Here is a 25,656-nt window from a genome sequence, read left to right on the forward strand (position 1 = left end):
AGAATTCATTGTTTTTTCTCCTCCTCACGCAACTCCCCACCTGACATATCCATCAATGTCAATGGCTGCTCAATTTCCCCTGCTCTCTAATACTATGGACAGATGATGATAGCTGGGTTTAAGGGCCTCTTCTACAAAAAGCATTATGTGCCCTGATGAGTCGTTTTAGACGAAACGCGTCGATACGCAGATAGGGTCAATATAGGGGTCCAGCATTATACATCTAGCTTAGGATGGGAGCTTGGGGTATTAGACAGATTTTTTATTTTCTCCAGGAGGTTTTAGAGTCAGATGAACTTGCAGGAAGCCTCTGGACCTTGGTGGAAGAATCTGTGTACCCAGACCTGAGAGGACGCGGTGAGATCTTTCCTAGTCCTTTTATTGCACTATATACTCTATATATACTATATACCGCTGTCAGCCTTCTATGGGGAGTATATTTATTCAATTAGGTCTATTTTGTTGTTTTTGCTATTTTTTTTTCTACCTAGGACCACTGTCCAGTGCTTGATAGCAATTGTAATCATATTGTTTTCTGTTTTGTGTGGTTTTTTTTCTTGTGTTTCTTTGTATGACTATTAGTGGCTGTTACAGAGGCCCCCAGTTATGGGACCACATAGTGTCATGAGTGATCTGTAGGCAAAAGACCTGTGGAAAAGAAAGCGCATAGGGTCTTACCCTGATAACCAGGGGGTGCAAAGAGAGTAGTCCTACTCACCGATCAGGGTTGTGACAGGCACAACTCCTGTAACAGCATGTATGTGGATCAGCGGCAGCAGTACCCCAAGCGGCAGATAACAGAGAGAGATAGTGGAAAGGGGCTTTTACACCGTGCCAAAGATCCCAGACGTAATCTTGAATTAATGTATTTTTATTTCGGCATAGGTCTACGCGTTTCAGGAGGCTCAGCTCCCTTCCTCAGGACCAGCAAGCACAAGATTTGATGTATCTTGTGCTTGCTGGTCCTGAGGAAGGGAGCTGAGCCTCCTGAAACGCGTAGACCTATGCCGAAATAAAAATACATTAATTCAAGATTACGTCTGGGATCTTTCGCGCGGTGTAAAAGCCCCTTTCCACTATCTCTCTCTGTTATGAGTGATCTGTAGGACACATTTGTTATACTTTTGTAAAACGAACTGGTTAGGAGCCCTGACAGCTTATTGGGTTATTGTCAGTCCAAGAGAGGAAGGATTTCCTCTCTTCATTTTAATATTTATATTAATAAAGGTTATTTTATGATGCTATATTGAATATATTTATCTGATTTGGTATTGCTGTTACTACATCACTTTCCCCAGTGCCACGTGCTCGCTGCCTGGGAGTAATCCTAGACTCTGATCTCTCTTTCAAGCCACACATCCAAGCCCTCTTCACCTCCTGCCGCCTCCAACTCAAAAATATTTCACGGATCCGTACATTCCTTTCCCAAGAAGCTGCAAAAACCCTAGTACATGCCCTTATTATCTCCCGCCTGGATTATTGCAACCTCCTGCTCTGTGGCCTCCTTCTAACAGTCTCACACCCCTACAATCTATTCTACACTATGCTGCCCGACTAATCCATCTGTCCTCCCGCTACTCCCCGACCTCTCCTCTCTGCCAATCCCTTCACTGGCTTCCCATTGCCCAACGACTCCAGTTCAAAACACTAACCATGACCTACAAAGCCATCCACAACCTGTCTCCTCCCTACATCTGTGACCTAGTCTCCCGGTACCTACCCGCACGCAACCTCAGATCCTCACAAGATCTCCTTCTCTACTCCTCTCTCATCTCCTCTTCCCACCATCGCAACCAAGATTTCTCCCGTGCCTCCCCCATACTCTGGAATGCTCTGCCACAACACATCAGACTCTCGCCTACCTTGACAAGCTTCAAAAGGAACCTGAAGACCCACCTCTTCCGACAAGCCTACTACCTGCCGTAACCCTCAGTCTGATACATCGCCGCACAATCAGCTCTACCCTCACCTACTGTATCCTCACCTATCCCTTGTAGACTGTAAGGCCTCACGGGCAGGGACCGCTATCCTCCTGTACCAGTCTGTGCCTTGTATTGTTTATGATTATTGTACTTGTCCCTATTATGTATACCCCTTTCACATGCAAAGTGCCATGGAATTGATGGCGCTATAATAATAAATAATAATAATAGTTCTGATAGCTCTGACAAGGTCCCCGTCTGAACCATTGCCAGAATGACCAATAAAGGTACTAACCTTTAAAACAGCTCTCTTGGTAGCTTTTACTTCAACCAGAAGAATTGGAGAGTTGCAGGCTCTTGTGGTAAAGAAACCTTTTACAAGCTTCTTCCCAGTTTTGAGACCAGACTCAGCCTTCTTCCCTTAAGGAGTCCTCACCCATTCACAGGACGCAAGAAATAGTATTACCATCATTTTGCAGCAACCCCATTTGTATGTATATATATCATTTGGATGTAAACTGTGGTTTAGTGGTGAACCTGCCGTTTTTAACATAAAACTTTCCAAGTAATTTAGTAAACTTTTTTTTTACAGCGCAACAACCCAAACTATTGCATGATTTGTCTGAAGTCAGAAACATTAGGCACTACTGTGTGGGGGAGGCATTGGAGGTCTACTGTTGTGAATGTCCGTTATGCTTTTGCTGCTGTGAGGCTCCCTCTTGTGGCCAGGAATGGTTTGGACAGAGACTAGATGTGTTGAGCAATGGGCGTTTCCATTGCTAACTCTCTGCCTATTTAAACCCTGGCTATGCCAGATGTCAGTTGTTCTTTGTTCACCAGCCTGCTTCATCCTGCTCCAGACCACATCTACTCCAGATAAGTGCTTGGCTCTTTATTTATCGTTTGGTTCTTTTTGCTCTTATTTGAGTTTGTCATTTGCTGTGGTTGTTTTCAGTTTATTTGCATGCAGGAATCTTCCCTCTCAGTTGCTTAGCTGGGATGCTCCCTGCGGCTATGTTTGGAGTATTGCTCCTATAAGTCCATGTGTTTGTTGCTTCTTGAATTTGTAATGGTTCTTGATGTCTGTTCATTGGTATGACAAGAGCGCCTGGTATAGGACGGAGTTCAGATCTAACGATCTGAGGGCTTTTTGTACTATCAGGTTTTTGGATTTTTGTAGGGTTTTTCTCTGGCCACCATCAGTCCCTTTCCATATCCTGTCCTATTTAGTCAGCGGGAGCCTCACCTTTTGCTAATCCTGTCATCTGCCTGTGTATTGTGTTTTCCCTATATCACCGCAGTCTTTGAATGTGGGGGGCTTGCTATTCTTTATCTATTTTCTGATGCAGAGAGTTATTCATCTTTCCTTCCTTTTGGATAGCTAGTTCTCCGGCTGGGTTCGCGGTGCACAGGATGTTAGTTCACCCCTTGGCTACTTCTAATGTTGATGGTTAGTAAGGGGATGGCGGCCAGATTAGTTGGCAATGCTCTTGTCACCTTTTACCAATGATTTATGGTGGTCTTCCTGGTTCCGGATCATAACAGTCTATTCCATGTTGAAAACGCAAATACAGTTAGGTCCAGAAATCTTTGGCCAGTGACACAATTTTGGCGAGTTGGGCTCTGCATGCCACCACATTGGATTTGAAATGAAACCTCTACAACAGAATTCAAGTGCAGATTGTAACGTTTAATTTGAAGGTTTGAACAAAAATATCTGATAGAAATTGTAGGAATTGTCACATTTCTTTACAAACACTCCACATTTTAGGAGGTCAAAAGTAATTGGACAAATAAACCAAACCCAAACAAAATATTTTTATTTTCAATATTTTGTTGCGAATCCTTTGGAGGCAATCACTGCCTTAAGTCTGGAACCCATGGACATCACCAAACGCTGGGTTTCCTCCTTCTTAATGCTTTGCCAGGCCTTTACAGCCGCAGCCTTCAGGTCTTGCTTGTTTGTGGGTCTTTCCGTCTTAAGTCTGGATTTGAGCAAGTGAAATGCATGCTCAATTGGGTTAAGATCTGGTGATTGACTTGGCCATTGCAGAATGTTCCACTTTTTTGCACTCATGAACTCCTGGGTAGCTTTGGCTGTATGCTTGGGGTCATTGTCCATCTGTACTATGAAGCGCCGTCCGATCAACTTTGCGGCATTTGGCTGAATCTGGGCTGAAAGTATATCCCGGTACACTTCAGAATTCATCCGGCTACTCTTGTCTGCTGTTATGTCATCAATAAACACAAGTGACCCAGTGCCATTGAAAGCCATGCATGCCCATGCCATCACGTTGCCTCCACCATGTTTTACAGAGGATTTGGTGTGCCTTGGATCATGTGCCGTTCCCTTTCTTCTCCACACTTTTTTCTTCCCATCATTCTGGTACAGGTTGATCTTTGTCTCATCTGTCCATAGAATACTTTTCCAGAACTGAGCTGGCTTCATGAGGTGTTTTTCAGCAAATGTAACTCTGGCCTGTCTATTTTTGGAATTGATGAATGGTTTGCATCTAGATGTGAACCCTTTGTATTTACTTTCATGGAGTCTTCTCTTTACTGGTGACTTAGAGACTAGATACACCTACTTCACTGAGAGTGTTCTGGACTTCAGTGGATGTTGTGAACGGGTTCTTCTTCACCAAAGAAAGTATGCGGCGATCATCCACCACTGTTGTCATCCGTGGACGCCCAGGCCTTTTTGAGTTCCCAAGCTCACCAGTCAATTCCTTTTTTCTCAGAATGTACCCGACTGTTGATTTTGCTACTCCAAGCATGTCTGCTATCTCTCTGATGGATTTTTTCTTTTTTTTCAGCCTCAGGATGTTCTGCTTCACCTCAATTGAGAGTTCCTTAGACCGCATGTTGTCTGGTCACAGCAACAGCTTCCAAATGCAAAACCACACACCTGTAATCAACCCCAGACCTTTTAACTACTTCATTGATTACAGGTTAACGAGGGAGACGCCTTCAGAGTTAATTGCAGCCCTTAGAGTCCCTTGTCCAATTACTTTTGGTCCCTTGAAAAAGAGGAGGCTATGCATTACAGAGCTATGATTCCTAAACCCTTTCTCCGATTTGGATGTGAAAACTCTCATATTGCAGCTGGGAGTGTGCACTTTCAGCCCATATTATATATAGAATTGTATTTCTGAACATGTTTTTGTAAACAGCTAAAATAACAAAACTTGTGTCACTGTCCAAATATTTCTGGACCTAACTGTAAATGGGTAAAAATTTGGAAAGAAATTCCACATGTGCAGCTGCACAGTGACCTATGGGTTTTCTCTATTAGAGTCTCTTCCAAATACACAGGACCTTTGGGAAAGGCCCATTATCCTTCTGAGTGTGCTCAGTAGATTTTGTGCATGTTTTTAGAGCTTGCCTGTGACAGGACTCAAAATCAGGAACTGTAGTATGGCTGCACTAGTCTATAAGAGACACTACTCTGCCTAAACATCTAGTATTCTTCTTCTTCACAGGCACAATGTACTAGTATATTCAGATGTATCTCCATATACCAATATATAGAAATGTAATATATATACAGTATTTATGTATATGAGCAGAGTGTATATGTGGTATGTGTGCAGTGCAAGTGCACTATATCAATATATATCCAGCATATGTAGGTGCAGTGTGTATTTATATGTATGTGAGAAGGGTGTATACAGTATATACTGTCTATATATGCAGTATGTGTATATATGTATATATGCATATATTGTCTATGTATCATTATGCCCACAATAATACACATGTTGAAAAAAGAGGTAAAATAAGGTTAACTCAATACAACTACCCCCGACCAGCCCAGTTTTTGTACAGACAAGAGGTCCCAGCTGCGCAGTCCCTAAAGGGTCCTGCGCAGACTGAAACAACCATTTCAGAATATCTCATAGTATCACCGGAGGGGAAGAATCCAGGGAAAAGCTTTAAATAGTTACACCTGTCAGGTGATAGGGCAGTCTGAATTACAGAATAGAAAATACCTGCTGGCAGAAAAGGAACGAACACAAACAAAAGCACCATCTGTGCGTAAATAGGATGGTACAGAACGTTTGTTCACAGGCAAGACCTCCGGTGCACTATCGTGAGCCTCCTGAATGTGCTGTCTGAGATCAATCCCCAGAGCTCCCACCACCACCCCTTCACTAACAATTGTAACCGAATTTTCCTCCCTCAACTCCAAAAGCTACATGCAATGCATCAGCCTTAAAGGGAACCTGTCATCAGATATGGTCCCTATAAACTGCGGCCACCACCAGTGGGCTCTTTTATAAAGCATTCTAACATGCTGTATAAAAGAACCCAGGCCGCTGTGCAGAATGTAAAAATGACTTTCTAATACTTACCTAAACGGTCGGAACGGTGCAGACTGGTCGAATGGGTGGCTCAGAGAAGTCGTACAAGCATGGTCAGAGCCGGGAGGCCACGCAGTACAAGGAAGTAGGCGGAGTTAGTGTCAGGTGGGTGCCGGAGGTCGGGAAGAGGGGGAAAGCAAGCCGTAGGAGGGGGTGCAGGGACAGAACAACAAACAGAGCAGGAGCGGAAGACTGGAAGGTAACACAAGACAGAGGGGACAGGAGTCAGGGAGGTCGGACGGAAAGGGGGGAAGGAAGTCAGGGAGGTCGGACTGAACGAGGAGGATGGAACTCATGGAGGTCGGACTGAACGAGGAGGATGGAAGTCAGAGAGGTCAGACAAGGTAGCGGGAAGAATCAAGGGAGCTTAGGCGTGCACCCTGCAGAGCAGGACTATAACTGGCGCCGAACCAACGGAGGAGACATCCTGATAAAGCAGCATGATCCCGGGAACGGGGCAGGGATGGATAGGTTTCTCCCATCGGCCAAGCACAGGGAAATACTGACCGCACGACCACGTGACAAAAACAACTTGATGTATGCAAGAGAGATAGGTTCAGACTCTTAAGACCTGTACACCTTAAATCCTCTTGGTTTTTAGTTTTAAAAATTAATTCTTGTACTTAAAACACTAAATCATAACATGACCTGAAGAACCACAGTACAAGCAGAAACGAGCAGAAGTTCCCAGTTCAGTTCCCTCTTTGGACTCTCGGGAGACACCGACTTGCATAGATTTGCCCAAGTTTACTGAATGAGAGGAAGCAGTCACTGACACACCCATAAATGTGTCCTTATCCATAAGACGTCTGTCTAAACAAAGAGCCAGTGACATTGCCTCTTCCATTGCCTACATGATTGGAATCTGGAAAGTCCCTGACATAACTGACTGCGGAAAGCTGGATCATTCTAGGAGGTTTCCACTGGCCAACGTCTGACGTGGGAGCAATAGTCCTCCACTTTATGATTACTCCAAACCAACCTGCGAATCACTGACTCGAACACTGCAACCTTATCTGGGCAAACTTAAATGAAACCCAGTGCAAAAAATAAAGCATCTATAAAGGTAAATATTGGAGAATCCTCTGTACAGTCTAGAGGTACCAGCTGCACACTCTCTAAAGTCCCCTGGGCGAATTGAAACAACCTTAAGTGGATTACTAAGCTGACCGTTTTGGGCCTTGCTTCCTAATCAACTAATGAATATATTAAGTACCTCCAAAGAATCCAGGGAAAGGTACAACATAACAAATAAGTTAAACCAAAAAGGTCACAATGTGCCAGAGAATAGCACGTGGCTGAAATGCTGTAATTCACCGCACGGTTCACATCAGACTAACACCAGCAAGAAATGCAAGCCTTTGGAAGCTTTAAATAGTTACACGCACCAGGTGATAAGGCAGGATGAATTACAGAATAGAAAACACATGCTGTCAGAAAAGGAATGAGCACAAACAAAAAATGATCAGAACCTGGCCAGAGACAGAACCTGACTGTGACTCAGTGGAAAGGGATACTTGTTATGATCCGGAACCATGGAAGACCACCATAAATCATTGGTAAAAAGTGACAAGAGCATTGGCAACTAATCTGGCCGCCATCCCCTTACTAACCATCACAACTAGAAGTAGCCGAGGGGTGAACTAACATCCTGTGCACCGCGAACCCAGCCAGAGAACTAGCTATCCTAAAGGAAGGAAAGGTGAATAACTCTCTGCCTCAGAAAATAGATAAAAAATAGCAAGCCCCCCACATTCAAAGACTGCGGTGATATAGGAAAACACAATACACAGATAGATGGTAGGATTAGCAAAAGGTGAGGCCCCCACTGACTAAAATAGGAAAGGACAGGAAAGGGGCTGATGGTGGCCAGAGAAAAACCCTGCAAAATTCCAAATTCCTGATAGTAAAAAAAAGGCCCTCAGATCGCATGATCTGAACTCCGTCCTATACCAGGCGCTCTTGTCATACCAATGAACAGAAAACAAGAATCATTACAAATTCAAAAAGCCACAAACACATGGACTTATAGGAGCAATACTCCAAACATAACTGCAGGGAGTTTCCCAGCTAAGCAACTGAGAGGGAAGATCCCTGCATGCAAATAAATTGAAAACAACCACAACCACAGCAAATGACAAACTCAGATAAGAGAAAAAGAACCAAACAACAAATAAAGAGCAAAGCACTTATCTGGGGTAGATGTGGTGTGGAGCAGAATGAAGCAGGCTGGTGAACAAAGAACAACTGACATCCAGCATAGCCTGCTATCAGACCAGGATTTAAATAAGCAGAGAGTTAGCAATGGAAACACCCATTGCACAACACACCTGGTCTATGTCTAAACCCTTCCTGGCCACAAGAGGGAGCCTCCCAGCAGCCAAAGCATAACTAACATTCCCAACAGATACTATTCACAGCACAGAGGATCACCAGATAAAATCCGGAGGCATGACGTGTTTATACCGTATTTTTTTGGATTATAAGACGCACTTTTCCTTCCAAGAATTTGGGAGGAAAATGGGGGGGTGCCTTATAAGCTGACTGTAGCCTACCAAGGGGATGGTGGAGAGGGATCAAAGGAGGCAGGAGCGATGCTGCAGGCTGTGCACTGTTTTTTGGGCGGTGCTGATGCTACAGGTGGTACTGATGCTAATGCTGGGCTGTGCTTGCTATGAGTGTGAGGCAGGGACCAATGCAAGCCTGGGGAAGCTTTAAATAGTTAGACCCACCAGGTGATAGGGCAGGCTGAATTACAGAATAGAGAACACATTCTGTCAGAAAAGGAATGAACACAAACAAAAGATGATCAGAACCAGGCCAAAGACAGAACCTGACTGTGGCTCAGTGGAGACGGAAACAGATCACAGCGCAGAGGATTTCCGGATCAAATCCCGAGGCCTAACATGTGTGTGTGCAGTGTGTGTGTGTATATATTGCATATGCATATTGCACACATAAATATATACACATACTGCATACATAGGCAGTATATATACACCCTGCTCACATACATATATGCATATATGCACACACTGAACACATTTACATACAGTTCTCATATGCACTATATATATATATATATATATATATATATACATACATGTTTAAATATATATATATATATATATTTAAACATGTATGTGCACAATATACTGTAATATATATATATATATATATATATATATATATATATATATATATATAAAAAAAACATGTATATACACAATATGCCATGTGAAATTTAATAAAATAATAAAACCCTTCGTTTCTGGCACACATATTCTTTCAGTAAGTGGTTCATGTTGCAGCTAACATCTCTGTCCTCTCTAGCGATGGGTCATAAGGGAACGATCTGAGACAAAGAGCCGACTCCCTGTTGTGAACGATGGGAGCCGGCACCCCAATGAGTGCCATTAAATTCTCTTAATAGCTCTCAATGCGACTAAAATTAAGTTGTTCAACAGATGAAAACTCCGACCAAACAATGTCGACATATCAAATTATCAGCTTCCTGCAAGTGGGAAGGGTTTAGAAAGCGGGTGGACCGAAATTCAGTCACAATAACGTTATCTTAAATATGTGTTGACCGGGGATTAATTTAGGATCCAAAAGAACCGGCTCTTTTTGGCGACCGGAGCCAAGGGATCCAGATCACCAAAGAAAGCAGACCTGCCCCTCACGACTTTCTCATCCCTACTTGTTGTGACACAGTGGGGAGGGACACCATAACTACTCCGGAACAGGAAGGATGCAGGTGTCTTCAGAAGATCTGAACGTCAGTGCTTGCTGGTGTGAACAAGGGGGAATAGGAAGCCCACAGTAAGGACATAATGCCAGGGCTTTCCATACGGGAGGTGGAAGGAGGAAACACTAGGGCAGCATTCACGCTCATTGCCTGTTATGGAGGATATACACAGAGCTGCAGCGAGCCTAAGCACATCCATTTCAGTCAGAGTGCTGGGCGCAGACTGCTGCTCACTTTCCCTTAATGCCATGTATCAAGGGAGGGTGTCGTAAGGAGAACAGAGGAGGTTGGGAATTAGCCTAGAGGCCACTTTGAATGACCTTGGCTCAGTTGAGTAAGAGGCTCCTGCCAAGAAACAGAGTTTTTCTCCTTCTTGGTCTATGGCTTGTTAGGCCTCGTGCACACGATGAGTATTTGGTGAGTTTTTTACCTCAGTATTTGTAAGAGAAAACAAGGAGGGGGTGATAAATGCTGAAGTGGAGCCCGTGTTTCTATTATACTTTTCCTCTGATTGTTTCACTCCTGGTTTTGTCTAACAAATACTGAGGTAAAATAATCAGGGCTATCCAGGGACTTAGCAGGGATAGTCGGCATGGAGCGGCGGCGCCATCTTGTGCTACATATTAGGGTGCCAACCTCCACGGCAATGTAAGACACAGTTGTAGGGTGATACGAAGGGCTGCTGATAAGTCTTCAGCTTTGTGATCTTTTTTTTGCTTCTATGGTAACGAATGTTACATCACATGGAAGCCTTATGTATCTAATATATGTTTTCACAATTTTGTGTTTGTTGCTTATGGCAACGGTGTTCTACGCACGCGGGAAAACAAACAACTGAGAGCAGAGGAGGGATAAAATTCCTGTTTCTGCAAGGAAAGTCCACGGAGGATATTCATGGTGACGTGTCGCAGACATTGGGGGATCAATGCCCTTCATATTCCACAGTTAAGAACTGGGTTGGCAAATTTAAAGCGCGTCACTTCAGCATCAATGATGAGGAACGTCCTGGACGCCCGAGAGTGGTTGTTGTTCCGGAGATCGTCGATGCTGTGCACAACCTCATACTGGAGAATTCACGAATTTCAGCTAAAGCAATAGCAGATATTATGGGGATTTCCTGTGAACGTGTTTGTGTCATTATCCATGAATATTTGGACATGAGGAAGCTTCTGCAAAGTGGGTCCCCAATTGTCTGACAACAGATCAGAGAAGCAGCGAGTGAAAACTTCCCAGTCCATTTGTCAGCGTTTCCGGACTGATAAGAACTTCCTGGAGCGACCGGTCACTGTGGATGAGACTTAGATTTATTTGTATGACCCTGAAAACAAGGAGCAGTCAAAAGAGTGGAGGCACAGTGGTTCTCCTCATCCAAAGAAGTTCAGGGGGCAAAAATCAGCCACTGAGGTGATGGCGTCTGTGTTCTGGGATAAGGAGGGTGTGCCGCTAGTGAATTCCTTCAAAAGGGTTCCACCATCAATGCAAGGTATTACACTGAACTTTTGACCAATTGAAGGCAGCTCTGAAGGCCAAAAGGTGCGGCAAGCGTCCAAAGGAATCTTGTTCCTGCACAACGCCTCCACTCACACTGCACAAGTGACCACGGCAAAAATGGCAGAGCTGGGCTTCCAGCTGGTTGACCACCCACCTTATTCACCAGATCTAGGTCCCTCCGACTATTATCTGTTTCCAAACCTGAAGAAACACCTCAAGGTACCAAATTTCACACCATTTCTGGTGCCATGGCTGCTACGGATGCCTGGTTTGAGGCCAAACCGAAATCCTTCTTTTTGCTAGGCTTACAGAACTTGGAATACCGATGTAAGAAGTGTGTTGTCCTCAATCCAGAGTATGTGGAATAAATGTAACGTTTCATCATCCTATCTCGTTTCTTTCTGGGTAAAGCCAAAGACTTATCAGCATAAGGGTTTTTCAGGGTAGATAATCATCCTTTTTTTCCTTCTGTTATGGTATCCCTTTACTCTTATATCATCCCCTCAAAATATATATATATATACTAGAAGGTGGCCCGATTCTACGCATCGGGTATTCTAGAATTTACGTATTGTGTAGTTCATGTATGATTTTTGTTATATATATGTGCAGTATGTGCGTATATTTGTGTGCATAAGCAGGAAACCTGTGGGCAAAAAGCGCATAGGGTCTTACCCTGATAACAGGGGGTGTAATAAGAGTAATCCTACTCACCTGTTAGAGTTGTGAAAGGCACAACTCCTGTAACCGCATATGTTGATCAAAGGCAGCAGCACCCCGATTGGCAGATAACAGAGAGAATAGCGGAGATGGGTTTTATAAACCGCGCCAGAGATCCAGATGTAAACTTGATCAATGTACACTTTATTTCGGCATAGGTCTACGCGTTTCTGGGGTCTCAGCCCCCTTCTTCAGGACCAGCAAGCACAAGATACAAAGATACAAAGATTCTTTGTATCTTGTGCTTGCTGGTCCTGAAGAAGGGGACTGAGACCCCAGAAACGCGTAGACCTATGCCGAAATAAAGTGTACATTGATCAAGTTTACATCTGGATCTCTGGCGCGGTTTATAAAACCCATCTCCGCTATTCTCTCTGTTATCCGTATATTTGTGTGTGCAGCGTTGTCTGTGTGTGGGTGTCTGTGTAGGGCAGTTGTTTGTGGTTTCCAGTGTGTGTGTGTGGTGTGTTGTGTTGTGCAGTGCGCGCGCGCGCGTGTGTGTGTGTTGGGGGGAGGTGTGCACTCTCCATCGTGCTCCATCCCCTATGCTGCGCACCCCCCATCGTGCTACATCTCCCATCCTGCGCACTCCCAAACGTGCTCCATCCGCCATGCTGCGCACTCCCAAACGTGCTCCAGTGCACTCCTTATCGTGCTCCATCCCCTATGCTGCGCACCTCCCATCGTGCTCCATCTCCCATGCTGCGCACTCTCAAACGTGCTCCATCCGCCATGCTGCGCACTCCCAAACTTGGTCCATCCGCTATGCTGCGCACTCCCAAACATGCTCCATCCGCCATACTCCGCACTCGCCATCGTGCTGCATCCGCCATGCTGCGCACTCCCAAACGTGCTCCATCCGCCATGCTGCGCACTCCCAAACGTGCTCCATCCGCCATGCTGCGCACTCCCAAACGTACTCCATCCGCCATGCTGCGCACTCCGAAACGTGCTCCATCCGCCATGCTGCGTATTACCAAACGTGCTACATCCGCCATGCTGCGCCAGCATCAGCCTCTCTACCCGCATCATCAGCCTCTCTGCCCGCAGCATCAGCCTCTCTCCTCCCAGCATCAGCGTCTCTGTCCCTAGCATCAGGCTCTCTCCTTCCAGCCTCCCTCAGCATCAGCCTCCCTTTCCCAGCCTTCCCAAGGATCAGCCTCTCTCCTCCCAGCCTCCTTCCTCCCAGCCTCCCCCTCCCAGCCTCCCTCAGCATCAGCCTTCCTCTCCCAGTCTCCCCCAGCATCAGCTTCCCCAAGCATCAGCCTCTACCAGCATCAGCCTCTGTTCTTCCAGCCTCCTCCAGCATCAGCTTCCCTAAGCATCAGCCTCCCTCGTCCCAGCCTCCCTCAGCATCAGCCTCTCTCCTTCCAGCCTCCCTCAGCATCAGCCTCCTCTCCCCAGCCTTCCCTAGGATCAGCCTCTCTCCTCCCAGCCTCCTTCTTCCCAGCCTTCCCATCCCAGCCTCCTTCAGCATCAGCATTTCCCTCTTCCCCATGATCAGCCTCTCTGCTCCCAGCCTCCTCCAGCACGCCCTGCTCCTCTGCCGACACTCACACACCCGATCGCATGCACTCACACACACACCCGATCGCATCCACTCACACACACACCCGATCGCATCCACTCACACACACACCCGATCGCATCCACTCACACACACACCCGATCGCATCCACTCACACACACACCCGATCGCATCCACTCACACACACACCCGATCGCATCCACTCACACACACCCGATCGCATCCACTCACACACACCCGATCGCATCCACTCACACACACACCCGATCGCATCCACTCACACACACACCCGATCGCATCCACTCACACACACCCGATCGCATCCACTCACACACACCCGATCGCATCCACTCACACACACCCGATCGCATCCACTCACACACACAGACACTGACGATATCGCACTTACGCGCTCATACTCACAACATCCGGGGATATCACATGCTTCTGGCCATGTGATCCTCCGTCAGGTCCTGGAAGATCACAACAGCACATTTTCGCCGCCAAGAAGCAAGCGATATCCCAGGATGTCGTGAGTATGTGGATGCGATGTGAGGTGTGTGTGAGGTGTGTATGAGAGTGAGTGTGAGTGTGATCTGATGTGTGTGTATGTTTGTGTGTGTGCGTGTGGACTTTCCGGCGCAGCAGGACCTTGATGGGCTTGTAACCATGCGAGCATGGTTACCAACGTATCCACACCACTCCCACCACTGCCGTGGGAGCGGGGGCCGGGGGAGGGGGAGGGAGTACAGTACTCACCTCCGTGACAGCGCTTGTAACCATGCGAGTATCCACACCACCCCTTTGGGAGCGGGGGCCGGGGGGGGGGGGGGGGTTGGGGGGGGATAGGGAGTACCGTACTCACCTCCGTGACAGCCGTGTCAGTTAGAGAAATGCGCGGGGGGAGGGAGGGGGTGGGGCCAGAGCTAACGTGCATTGCGTGAGGGGGGCGGGGCGTGGCGTGGCTGAATTGCCAATGCCTGCAGGGTGCCGGGGCGAGAGGCCAATCTGTGGGGGGGGTGGAGCCTGGGCGAGCGGCTGGCCAATCCGTGTGGGGGCGCAGCCTGGGCGAGCGGCCAATCCGTGTGGGGGGGCGGGGCCATGGCGAGCCCAGCGGCCAATCAGCTTTGTGTCACCGTAAGGACACAATTTTGGAGCATGACAGACAGACAGACAGATAGACAGACAGACAGACAGACAGAATAAGGCAATTATATATATAGATATATATATATATATATATATATATATATATATATATATATATATATATATATATAATGTTTTTCCTTGACCTGTACCAACTTTTTAACATATGTCCTTCTTTTTTCCTCTTTTAATGGATACCTAGTAAATCTTATACTTTTACCTGGGATGTTTTGCACATGTTAACTATCTATCACTAACTACCTTACTAAAATATTTAACCTCTGTCTTTCTTCCAGTATCTTTCCCTCCTCCTTTTAAACATGTCATTATTAACCCATTAACAATAAAACATCCCTCACCAGAACTGCGCTGCTAACTACAGACCTGTCTCTAATTTCAGCTTCATCTCTAAAATTCTGGAACACTTGGTCCAGTCCCATGTAATCCGTTATCTCTCAGATAATTATCTTCCCGAAACTTTACAATTCGGTTTCCGCCCCTTAGGGGTACTTTGCACGTTGCGACATCGCTACTGCGATATCGTCGGGGTCAAATCGAAAGTGACACACATCCGGCGCCGCTAACGACGTCGCAACGTGTAAAGCCTATATGCGCCGATAAACGATCGCAAAAGCATCGAAAATCGGCGATCTGTGTAGCGTCGGTCATTTTCATAATGTCGCACCAATAGGAGATACGATGTGGTTCCTCATTCCAGCAGGCAGCACACAACGCTGTGTGTGAAGCCGCAGGAGCGAGGAACATCTCCTTACCTGCGTCCACCGGCAATAAGGAAGGAAAGAGGTGGGCGGGATGTTTACGTCCCGCTCATCTCCGCCCCTCCGCTTCTATTGGCCGCCTGCCGTGTGATGTCGCTGGGATGCCGCACGAACCGCCCCCTTAGGAAGGAGGCGGGTCGCCAGCCAGAGCGACGTCGCAGGGCAGGTGAGTGCATGTGAAGCTGCCGTAGCGATAATGTTCGCTACGGCAGCTATCACAAGATATCGCATGTGCGACGGGGCCGATACTATCGCGCTCGGCATCGCTAGCCGATGCTAGCAATGTCGCAACGTGCAAAGTACCCCTAACACTCTACTGAAATTGCACTTACTAAAGTCTCTAATGATCTACTAAGAGCTGAATCTAATGGCCACTACTCCCTACTGATTCTCCTCGATCTCTGCTGCATTGAACAAAATGGATCACCAGCTCCTTCTCACTATGTTCTGCTCTATCGGGCTCAAGGACTCTTGGTTGTTCTCCTACCTCTCTGACCGCTCCTTCACTCTCTTTTGCCCGCTTATCTTCCTCTCCTCTTCCCCTCTCTGTCAGGGTTCAGTCCTAGGCCTTTTCCTTTTCTCTCTATACACTGCCCCTGTAGCGCCCCTGAGATCCTCAGGGCACTACAAGGAACTGCATCCTAGGGGATGCAGGACCTACCACCTGGGACCTGGAGTACCAGTGCCGATTCCACCAACACACATCAAAATCCTAGTTCTCCTCTCCACACTGGGCATAAAGGGTTAACCATGTAAGGGGATGGTCGCCATGGGAACGAGTCCCTGGGTATAGCCAGCCTGGTGGGAGGGGTCAGTCAGTCTGTAGTGAGTCTGAGAGGAGTCGAGAAGAGGGGAGCACACAGGAGAGGTGTGCGGACGTGCCTGAGCTGGGTCCGTGTAACGGTGACCCCGGGGGCACAGGAGAGAGGCCGCCAGGACGGGTACCGAGATACCGCTGGGACCTGAGCACGCACGGGGCACAGGGCCCTAGGTCAAATGTCAAGTTTCAAACGATTTGGCAAATAGCTGCACGGTGAGGACACCTTCACGGACTTCATAGAACCAAATAATCCGGAGGCATCAGCAGTTAACTAGGATCGGGGTTCGGACACTTACCTCCCCTCAGGGTCCACACTGCCCGCCGTAGGGAGAAGGAGACTGTACCCCAAAAGGAACAGTTGGGGTTCCCAAACGCTCCACGCTACGGGGACTCAATCTACAGAGAGATTAAGCATCCACAGGGCACGGGACCGGGCAACAGCCACCTGAAGTGAAATTCCCGTTTGCAACCACCCGGGACCGAGTACCCCCTTCCCTGGGCGATACACCCCTATTGAACAAACCATCAGTAGATTCGGTTTTCGGTACCATCTGTGTACTGATGACACTAAATTATACATAAACACAATTATACACATCATCTCCTGACATCAACCCTGCACTACCACAAAATACCAGTGATTGTCCCCTGTCTCTAACATCATGTCCTCCTCTATCTAAAACTGAATCTGTCATAATCTGAACCTCTTGTGCTCCCTCCCTCTACTCACCTACCGAAACCTGTAATTGTCATTTCTGTTTGCGGATCTACTATAACTAAGCGGCACACTCACTTGGGCTTATATTTGAGTCAGATCTTTCCTTCTCTCCCCATATTCGATCACTCGCTCGCTTATGTCGCCTGCACCTCAAAAACACCTATTAATTGACCTTTACTTGCCTTTGACACTACAAAAGTTCTTAATGTCGCTCTCATTCATTCTCGTCTGGACTATTGCAACTCTCTACTAATCGGTCTCCCTCTCACTAAACTCTCCCCTCCCCAATCTATCATAAATGCAACAGCCAGGACAATATTTCTCTCCAGCTGCTACACCGATGCCTCCTCCTTGTGCCAGCCATTGCACTGGTTGCCCATCCGCTAGAGAATCCAATATAAACTGATCACTCTCACCCATAAAGCTGTCCACAGTTCTGCTCCACCCTACATCTCCTCCTTCATCTCTCCCTACCACCCCAGCCGTCCTCTCCGTTTCACTAATGAACTAAAGACTAACATCTAGTGATGGGCAATCCCAAACTGTAAAGTTCAGGGTTGGTACCGAACACAAAGTGATTGTATACACGATCCCGAACACGAACTTTCCTGGGAAGATCGTGTTACAGTTCAGGTCCAGGGGCTGTAAAAAAAAAAAAAAAGCACATTATTAAAAATCATTATGATCATACTTACAGGTCCCGTGACACGTCCTGTAAACTGGTTCCCAGCCGCTTCTGCTTCCGATCATTGCTGTGCCCCACGGTAAAAACCACTGACTAAAAGACTTTCCATGACATCATAGGCATGTGACCAGTCTGCTGTGATTGTTGTACTCCTGTCTTCGGGACTTCTCTCATGGTGCACCCGTTTTCTGGAATGCGCTACCTCAGATCATCTGATTATTTCCCTATATACACAGTTTAATGTGTGTCCTGAAAACACATTTCTTTAGATTGGCCTATCACCTCACTAATCTCACTATCCCCTGTTCTCTCTTCTATGAACTCGGTAGCACTTTGTACCTGAACCCATACAGATACTGGCCGGTGACTGGTTCATGCAGCGTTATTTTAATATACCCGTATTTCTTCATAGACGTTTGCAAGCAGTCCCCTCTATGGAATATATTGGTGTTAATATAATAAAAATGTATTGTATGTTTTTATTTTCTGATTGTAGATTTTTTTTCTCTCTAATTGATTCATTGTAACAGCATTTGGCCTGATCAACTGATAACAGCACTTAGAAATAGGTTTTACAGTAGCCACACATGCACCATTAGAACAAAAGTGCGGAGATATCCATTGACTTCTATGGAGGAATGCTGTGGGAATTCTCTGTGACCTGTACAGATGAGCTATATACCAGGAAGAGGGGGCTATATACCAGGATGGGGGACATATTTACCAGGATGGGGGACTAATTCACCAGGAAGTGGCCCAGGATGGGGGACATGAGCACAGAATAGGAGACATTATTACACAACGAAGAGGGAGGGGGGAAAACTTGTATGTCTTTATAGGCATTAGAATGCTACAATGGCCCATATATCTGAAGAACATATGGGGGGGGGGCCAGGCTCAAACTCCGCCCCGGGGCCCATCAGGCTCTAGTTATGCCACTGGCTATGGGCATGCTCAGTGACCTGTACAGAAGTCATTGTGCAGGTGTGCCGCCCCTGCAGCGGTCTAACCGCTCAGATCCGGGGGTTGCTGTGGCTCGAGGGTCTCCGCACCCGGGGGTTTACTTCCACTTCAAATATAAAGGGGGTATTTACAGGGGAGTGAGAGTTTGTGACGCCACCCGTGGTTCGCGGTAAGGGGAGTACCGCCGCTGCCGACGGGAGTACTCGGGGGCGATGGAGTGGGGCAGCCAGATGACGTTCCCTCCACGGGTAGGGGAGGCTCCTGGACTCTGGATGATGGAGAATAGTGGAGCGTGGTACAGGTTTGAAGCAGGGGAGGACAGCGTACTCACTCAGGCAGTGTTGGTAGTGATGCGACCACAAAGCAGACTCTGACACAGCAGTAAACCAAGTCTCTGGGTGCCGCTGCCACTTCAGGCGAGCTCGTCCGGGAGTCCGCTCCCGTTGGTATTGCTGATGGTCTGTACCTTGCCTCCATGCACTGTATTTTAGATGTTCTGAGTGAGCCCTCTGCTTGAACCTGTCGGGGTCCCTCTCCCCACTGTTAAGTAGGGGAGCTGTGCTCTCGATGGCTGACACTTGGGATTTCAGTGGGCCGCATAAGCTGGAAAGCCCTATCCCCCTCTTTGTGTTGATGCCTTCGATCTCTGAGCTCTTGGTGAAAGTTCATAAAGAGACTATCCTCCACCGGTTAATTATCAGGTTGCGTGAAGCTACTCCCTGATCTAGGGTCCAGTACCCTGCCGTGCTCGGAACCGGTTTGGTTACTAGGTACTCTGGTGCCAACCGTTCTCCAAAACTATGCCTGGCACCTTTCTCCAATACCCTGAGACCGGGTCTCCGACTTCTTTGGTCCCAGACCACCGTCTGCGACCTAGCCAAAAGTCCCCAGGGAGCTCTAACTCCCAGCTCCTCACTCTTTGGGGGCTACTACTGTTCTGCCTCTAAGCTCTGCTTTGCTCTCCACTTCCTCTCACTGACTTCCTCCCTCCCACCAGTCTGTCTGACCTCTAGGCGGGTGGCCCTGTTCCCGCTAGAGCAACCACTGGTGTGCCTGACAGGGTGTGGTGTGAGGTGTGACTAGGATTTGAATGCTGATGGAGCAATACCAACAGTTAGGATCCCAGAACCATGGGGGGTTGAGCCCTACACCAAAAGAGAAAGGATTGCAGTACCCTGTGACACCCTGACTAGTTCAGGGGCGTCACACAGGGAAGGGTGACGAGGATGATCTGTGACATCACAAATTGAGAATGGGGGATCCTGTGTTAACTATATAAAGGTGTTACATGTCTATGGTGATAATGAGACTGCTGAGAAGTAAAATATGTTTATCTTTAAGTAATCCTACCTTTCCTTGTCTGATAAGGTGAATTTATGTTTATTATATTTTATATTAATCTTGTCCCATTTTCTTTTTGTCTCCTAAAGTGTCTGGGACTCTGATACAATGCACAGATACAAGAGGAGGATCTTATTATGTGTCTCGTTAGTAATAACGTTTGGCTTTTTGCCTGTTATTTTGAGGAGGAAAGATCTGATCACTCCATCTGTGGAAGAAAGGGCTGAGTGCTCATGTTGTGAGGCCAAACTCAGCACAGATACCATTACAGCGCTGGAAGACAACCGGACGTTCATCATATCACCGTACTATGACAACAGAGATAGCAATAAGCCTTCAATGGTGCGGATCCTCAGCATTATCCACCATCAAGAGGTGAAGGAGCTGTACTGCTACTTCTGCTGCTCGAGTGACAACCGTGTCAAGGTCTCCAGGGCGCTCATAGATATGCACAGTGACCGCTTTGGCTTTCCCTACGTCACAACGGACCTTCTATGTGAGGAGCCACCAGGCTGCCATGCTCAGTATTTATCGGTCCACACCACTCCTTCAGGAGAAATGACGCAACTACCTCTATTCCAAATCCAAAACCGAGAGGTGGAACCATTTTCGGCCAATTTTACGGTCTGCATTTCCACCATGTTTGGGAATTACAGTAATGTCTTACAATTCATTCAGACCATGGAGATGTACCAGATCCTGGGGGCACAACGGGTCATGATCTACCTTAACCATTGCAGCCCACAAATACAAAAAGCTATCCAGTATTATATTGCAAGAGGAATCGTAGAGGTGGTAGATTGGCCGATCGAGCGTCATCTCAGGCCTGGCAAGAGATTTCGTTATGCCGTAGATCCAAAAGATATAGGTTATTACGGTCAGCTGGCAACACTCAATGACTGTATTTATAGGAATATGTACCGGACTAAATTTGTGCTACTTAATGATATTGATGAGATCATTTTACCGTTCTCACACACGTCCTGGGACACCATGATGAAAAGCCTTCAACAACAGAAGCCGAATGTTGGCATTTTCCTCTTTGAAAATCATATTTTTCCTCAGACGGCGTCCATTAACGTAAGTTTCTCTAATACCTTGTCATGGAAAGACGTCCCGGGATATAACATTCTTCAGTATGTCCAACGGGAACCACTCAGACCACATTTGTTCAATGCTCGGAAGATGATTCTGGATCCCCGGAAGGTCATCCAAACATCTGTTCACTCCGTTTTGAAGGGTTATGGTGGCCACGTGGAAGTCCCATTGGAAACAGCCCTGGTTTACCACTGCAGAGGACCTCTTCAGAAGGACTTACCAAAGACCTCGTTAATAACAGACAAGACTATATGGAAACACAATGCCTCTCTAATCAGAAATGTTAATAAAGTTCTCGGTCAAATATCTTTCCAGTGATGAAACGAACCAAACATGTTTTGGAAGCCACAAATGTCATTGGGCCGAAAAACTAAGTTATTAGGAAGCAAAGAGGTTGACAGAGGTTCATCGTTTTGCATTATTAGTTGTTTGGTTTATTGGTGTATATTTGGTTTTGTTGATTTATACAACTTTGTGGTTTTATTATGTTTTATATAGAATGGGGCAAAATGTTTTGCAGGACCACAGTCAACCAATCACATTGATAGTTTGGACCAGAGCACTGTGACATCTCCAGTACTGAATAGTAGGTACTGAGACCCTATGCACAGATATCGGCGTAGCAGCCTACTAGTCAAGAGGTGCTTTATTGATTGCCGATGGGGAAAAATATCTGAAGGGGTTACATGCATATGTTTTCAATGGGAAGATAAATAAATCACTGCCGTACAGTACACATCTTGATTTTTAAATATAACATGACTAGGCCTTCCTTCCTCGTTATGGGGCAGTCAGGAGCCCCCCATGCATGTTAGATTGATCAGTCCCTCTGAAATCAGCAGGATGCTACAATGGGGTAGAATTGCTAATTGTTCCATAGTTCTGGCATATCTTACACATGACTAGTGTTGTACCTGTGCAATAATTGTTTTGTGTTTAGATACTATGTGTTGCTCAACAAGGAAGCATGTTTTGAGGTAGGACCGGTGATTATAAAATGTAAATAATTATATACAGGAGGTGTAAACAGCTGGAGCTGAGTGAGGTTGGATGGAGAGCGTTTGTAAACAGCAGTTTTCAGCTCTTTCCACAGATTCTCGATTGGGTTCAGGTCTGGACTGTGACTTGGCCATTCTAACACCTGGATACGGTTATTTGTGAACCATTCCATTGTAGATTTTGCTTTATGTTTGGGATCATTGCCTTGTTGGAAGACAAATCTCCGTCCCAGCCTCAGGTCTTTTGCAGACTCCAACAGGTTTTCTTCAAGAATGGTCCTGTATTTGGCTCCATCCATCTTCCCATCAATTTTAACCATCTTCCCTGTCCCTGCTGAAGAAAAGCAGGCCCAAAGCATGATGCTGCCACCACCATGTTTAACAGTGGGGATGGTGTTTTCAGGGTGATGAGCTGTGTTGCTTTTACGCCAAACGTATCATTTGGCAGTGTGCCCAAATAGTTTGATTTTGGTTTAATCTGACCAGAGCACCTTCTTCCAAATGTTTGGTGTCTCCAGGTGGCTTGTGGCAAATTTTAAACCACACTTTTTATGGATATCTTTGAGAAATGGCTTTCTTCTTGCCTCTCTTCCATAAAGGCCAGATTTGTGCAGTGTACGGCTGATTGTTGTCCTATGGACAGACTCTCCCACCTCAGCTGTAGATCTCTGCAGATCATCCAGAGGGATCATGGGCCTCTTGGCTGCATCTCTGATCAGTCTTCTCCTTGTGTGAGATGATAGTTTGGATGGACGGCCGGGTCTTGGTAGATTTGCAGTGGTATGATGCTCCTTCCATTACAATATGATCGCTTGCACAGTGCTCCTTGGGATGTTTAAAGTTGTGGAAATCTTTTTGTAACCAAATCTGGCTTTAAACATCTCCACAACAGTATCCTGGACCTGCCTGTTGTGTTCCTTGGTCTTCATGATGCTCTCTGCGCTTTACACAGAACACTGAGACTATCACAGAGCAGGGGCATTATACGGAGACTTGATTACACACAGGGGCTTATATTTATCATCATCAGTCATTTAGGACAATATTGGATCATTCAGAGATCCTCAATCAACTTCTGGAGTGAGTTTTCAGTCTTTTAGTTTTTACAAAAATTTAAAATAAGCAATAAATATCGTTCACCTTCACAATTGTGTCACTTGTTGTTGATTTTTCACCATTAAATTTAAATTTTTTTATTTTTATGTTTGAAGCCTGAAATGTGGAAAAAGGTTGAAAAATTCAAGGGGACCGAATACTTTCGCAAGGCACTGTATCATTATAAAGGTGGTATTGGCATGAATTTATCACCCAATCCATACAGGCAAAGAAATCAAACTGTAGATGTCCAAAAATTAAGTTGTCTAATGAGAAATGACATAGGGTAAAAAGTGTTGAAAGTGTTACTGAAATGTATTTAATACTTTGTAAAAAAAAAAGCCTTTGCTGGTGATGAAGCTTCCAGGCGCCTTCTGTATGGAGACACTAGTCGTGTGCATTGCTCAGGATTTTGGCCCATACTTCCACACAAACACTCTTCACATCCTGAAGGTCCCGGCTTCTTCTATGGACTCTGAACTTTTGTTCCTTTCATGATTTTTTTTATTGGATTTAGCTCCGGTGATCGGCTCGGCCATTCTAGCAGATTTATTTTTTGTCTTAAATCAGTTGAGAGTTTCCTTGGCTGAGTGTTTGGCTGGTTGATGACAGCAGATGTTTATCACGAATGTCTCAGTACATTTGTCCGTTCATCCTTTCTCCAATTATATGAAGTTTTCCAGTGCCGTATGGTGAAAAACAGCTGCACACCATGATGTGCCCACCTTCTCACGTCACTATTATTGGTGCTTTTGGGATGATTTGCCTTTTGGTCTCCAAACATGGTGTGTATTATGCCATCCAAAGAGCTCAATTTTAATAATAATAATAATAATAATAATAATAATCTTTATTTCTATAGCGCCAACATATTCCGCAGCGCTTTACAATTCAGGAGGATCATATACAAACAAGTAACAGTTATAGAAATACAATTTTTAGAGGAAAAAAAAGAAAAAACACAACCCTGCTCGTGAGAGCTTACAATCTACAATGAGATGGGGCGGGGGACAAGGTACGAGTGCTTATTTACAATGACAATCCAGCCATCTCACGGAAATGGGGGCTAGATAGTGGTTTCCTGGAACAGTGGGCCCGAGCCTTGAGATGCCTTTGGGTGCCATGGAGTTTGATGTGGAGTTATGTTGTGAGAAGTTGTAGAGGGACTATGTGAATCGAATCTGATTAGGTAGTGTGATAGGCCGCCCTAAAAAGATGCGTCTTTAGGGTGCATCTGAAACTAAGTTGTGATTTGTCCTAACTTCTTGGGGTAGAGCGTTCCAGAGGATTGGTGCAGCTCGGAAGAAGTCTTGGATCTGGGAGTGGGAGGTTTGAATTAGTGTGGATGTTAGTCGAAAGTCGCTTGCAGAGCGTAGAGAACGGGTGTGGTGATAGACAGAGAGGAGGAGGAGATGTAGGGGGTGCTGCACTGTGGAGAGCTTTGTGGTGATAGACAGAGAGGAGGAGGAGATGTAGGGGGTGCTGCACTGTGGAGAGCTTTGTGGTGATAGACAGAGAGGAGGCTGGAGATGTAGGGGGTGCTGCACTGTGGAGAACTTTGTGGTGATAGACAGAGAGGAGGAGGAGATGTAGGGGGTGCTGCACTGTGGAGAACTTTGTGGTGATAGACAGAGAGGAGGAGGAGATGTAGGGGGTGCTGCACTGTGGAGAGCTTTGTGGTGATAGACAGAGAGGAGGAGGAGATGTAGGGGGTGCTGCACTGTGGAGAGCTTTGTGGTGATAGAGAGGAGAGTGGAGATGTAGGGGGTGCTGCACTGTGGAGAGCTTTGTGGTGATAGATGACTGTGGAGATGTAGAGGGTGCCGCACTGTGGAGAGCTTTGTGGTGATAGAGGAGGGTGGAGATGTAGGGGGTGCCGCACTGTGGAGAGCTTTGTGGTGATAGAGAGGAGGGGGAGATGTAGGGGGTGCCGCACTGTGGAGAGCTTTGTGGTGATAGACAGAGAGGAGGGTGGAGATGTAGGGGGGTGCCGCACTGTGGAGAGCTTTGTGGTGATAGACAGAGAGGAGGGTGGAGATGTAGGGGGTGCCGCACTGTGGAGAGCTTTGTGGTGATAGAGAGGAGGGGGAGATGTAGGGGGTGCCGCACTGTGGAGAGCTTTGTGGTGATAGAGAGGAGGGGGAGATGTAGGGGGTGCCGCACTGTGGAGAGCTTCGTGGTGATAGACAGAGAGGAGGGGGAGATGTAGGGGGTGCCGCTCTGTGGAGAGCTTTGTG

The 25,656-nt window shown here is 46.5% G+C and overlaps 2 protein-coding genes across 2 annotated transcripts in view; both read left to right on the top strand.

Moving 5' to 3' along the window:
* Positions 1-23,462, top strand: part of LOC142251653 (beta-1,4-galactosyltransferase galt-1-like) — a 98,380-nt gene extending 74,918 nt beyond the window's left edge. Inside the window, exon 2 of the mRNA XM_075324656.1 lies at positions 20,318-23,462. Within this exon, the coding sequence (XP_075180771.1) occupies positions 20,337-21,644 (1,308 nt within the window). The 5' untranslated portion in view covers positions 20,318-20,336 and the 3' untranslated portion in view covers positions 21,645-23,462. The remainder of the gene's footprint in view (positions 1-20,317) is intronic.
* Positions 1-25,656, top strand: part of LOC142251654 (beta-1,4-galactosyltransferase galt-1-like) — a 206,148-nt gene that overhangs the window by 148,452 nt on the left and 32,040 nt on the right. The window lies entirely within an intron of this gene.

This window comes from Anomaloglossus baeobatrachus, chromosome 9 (genome assembly GCF_048569485.1).
Source record: "Anomaloglossus baeobatrachus isolate aAnoBae1 chromosome 9, aAnoBae1.hap1, whole genome shotgun sequence".
Lineage (NCBI taxonomy): Eukaryota > Metazoa > Chordata > Amphibia > Anura > Aromobatidae > Anomaloglossus > Anomaloglossus baeobatrachus.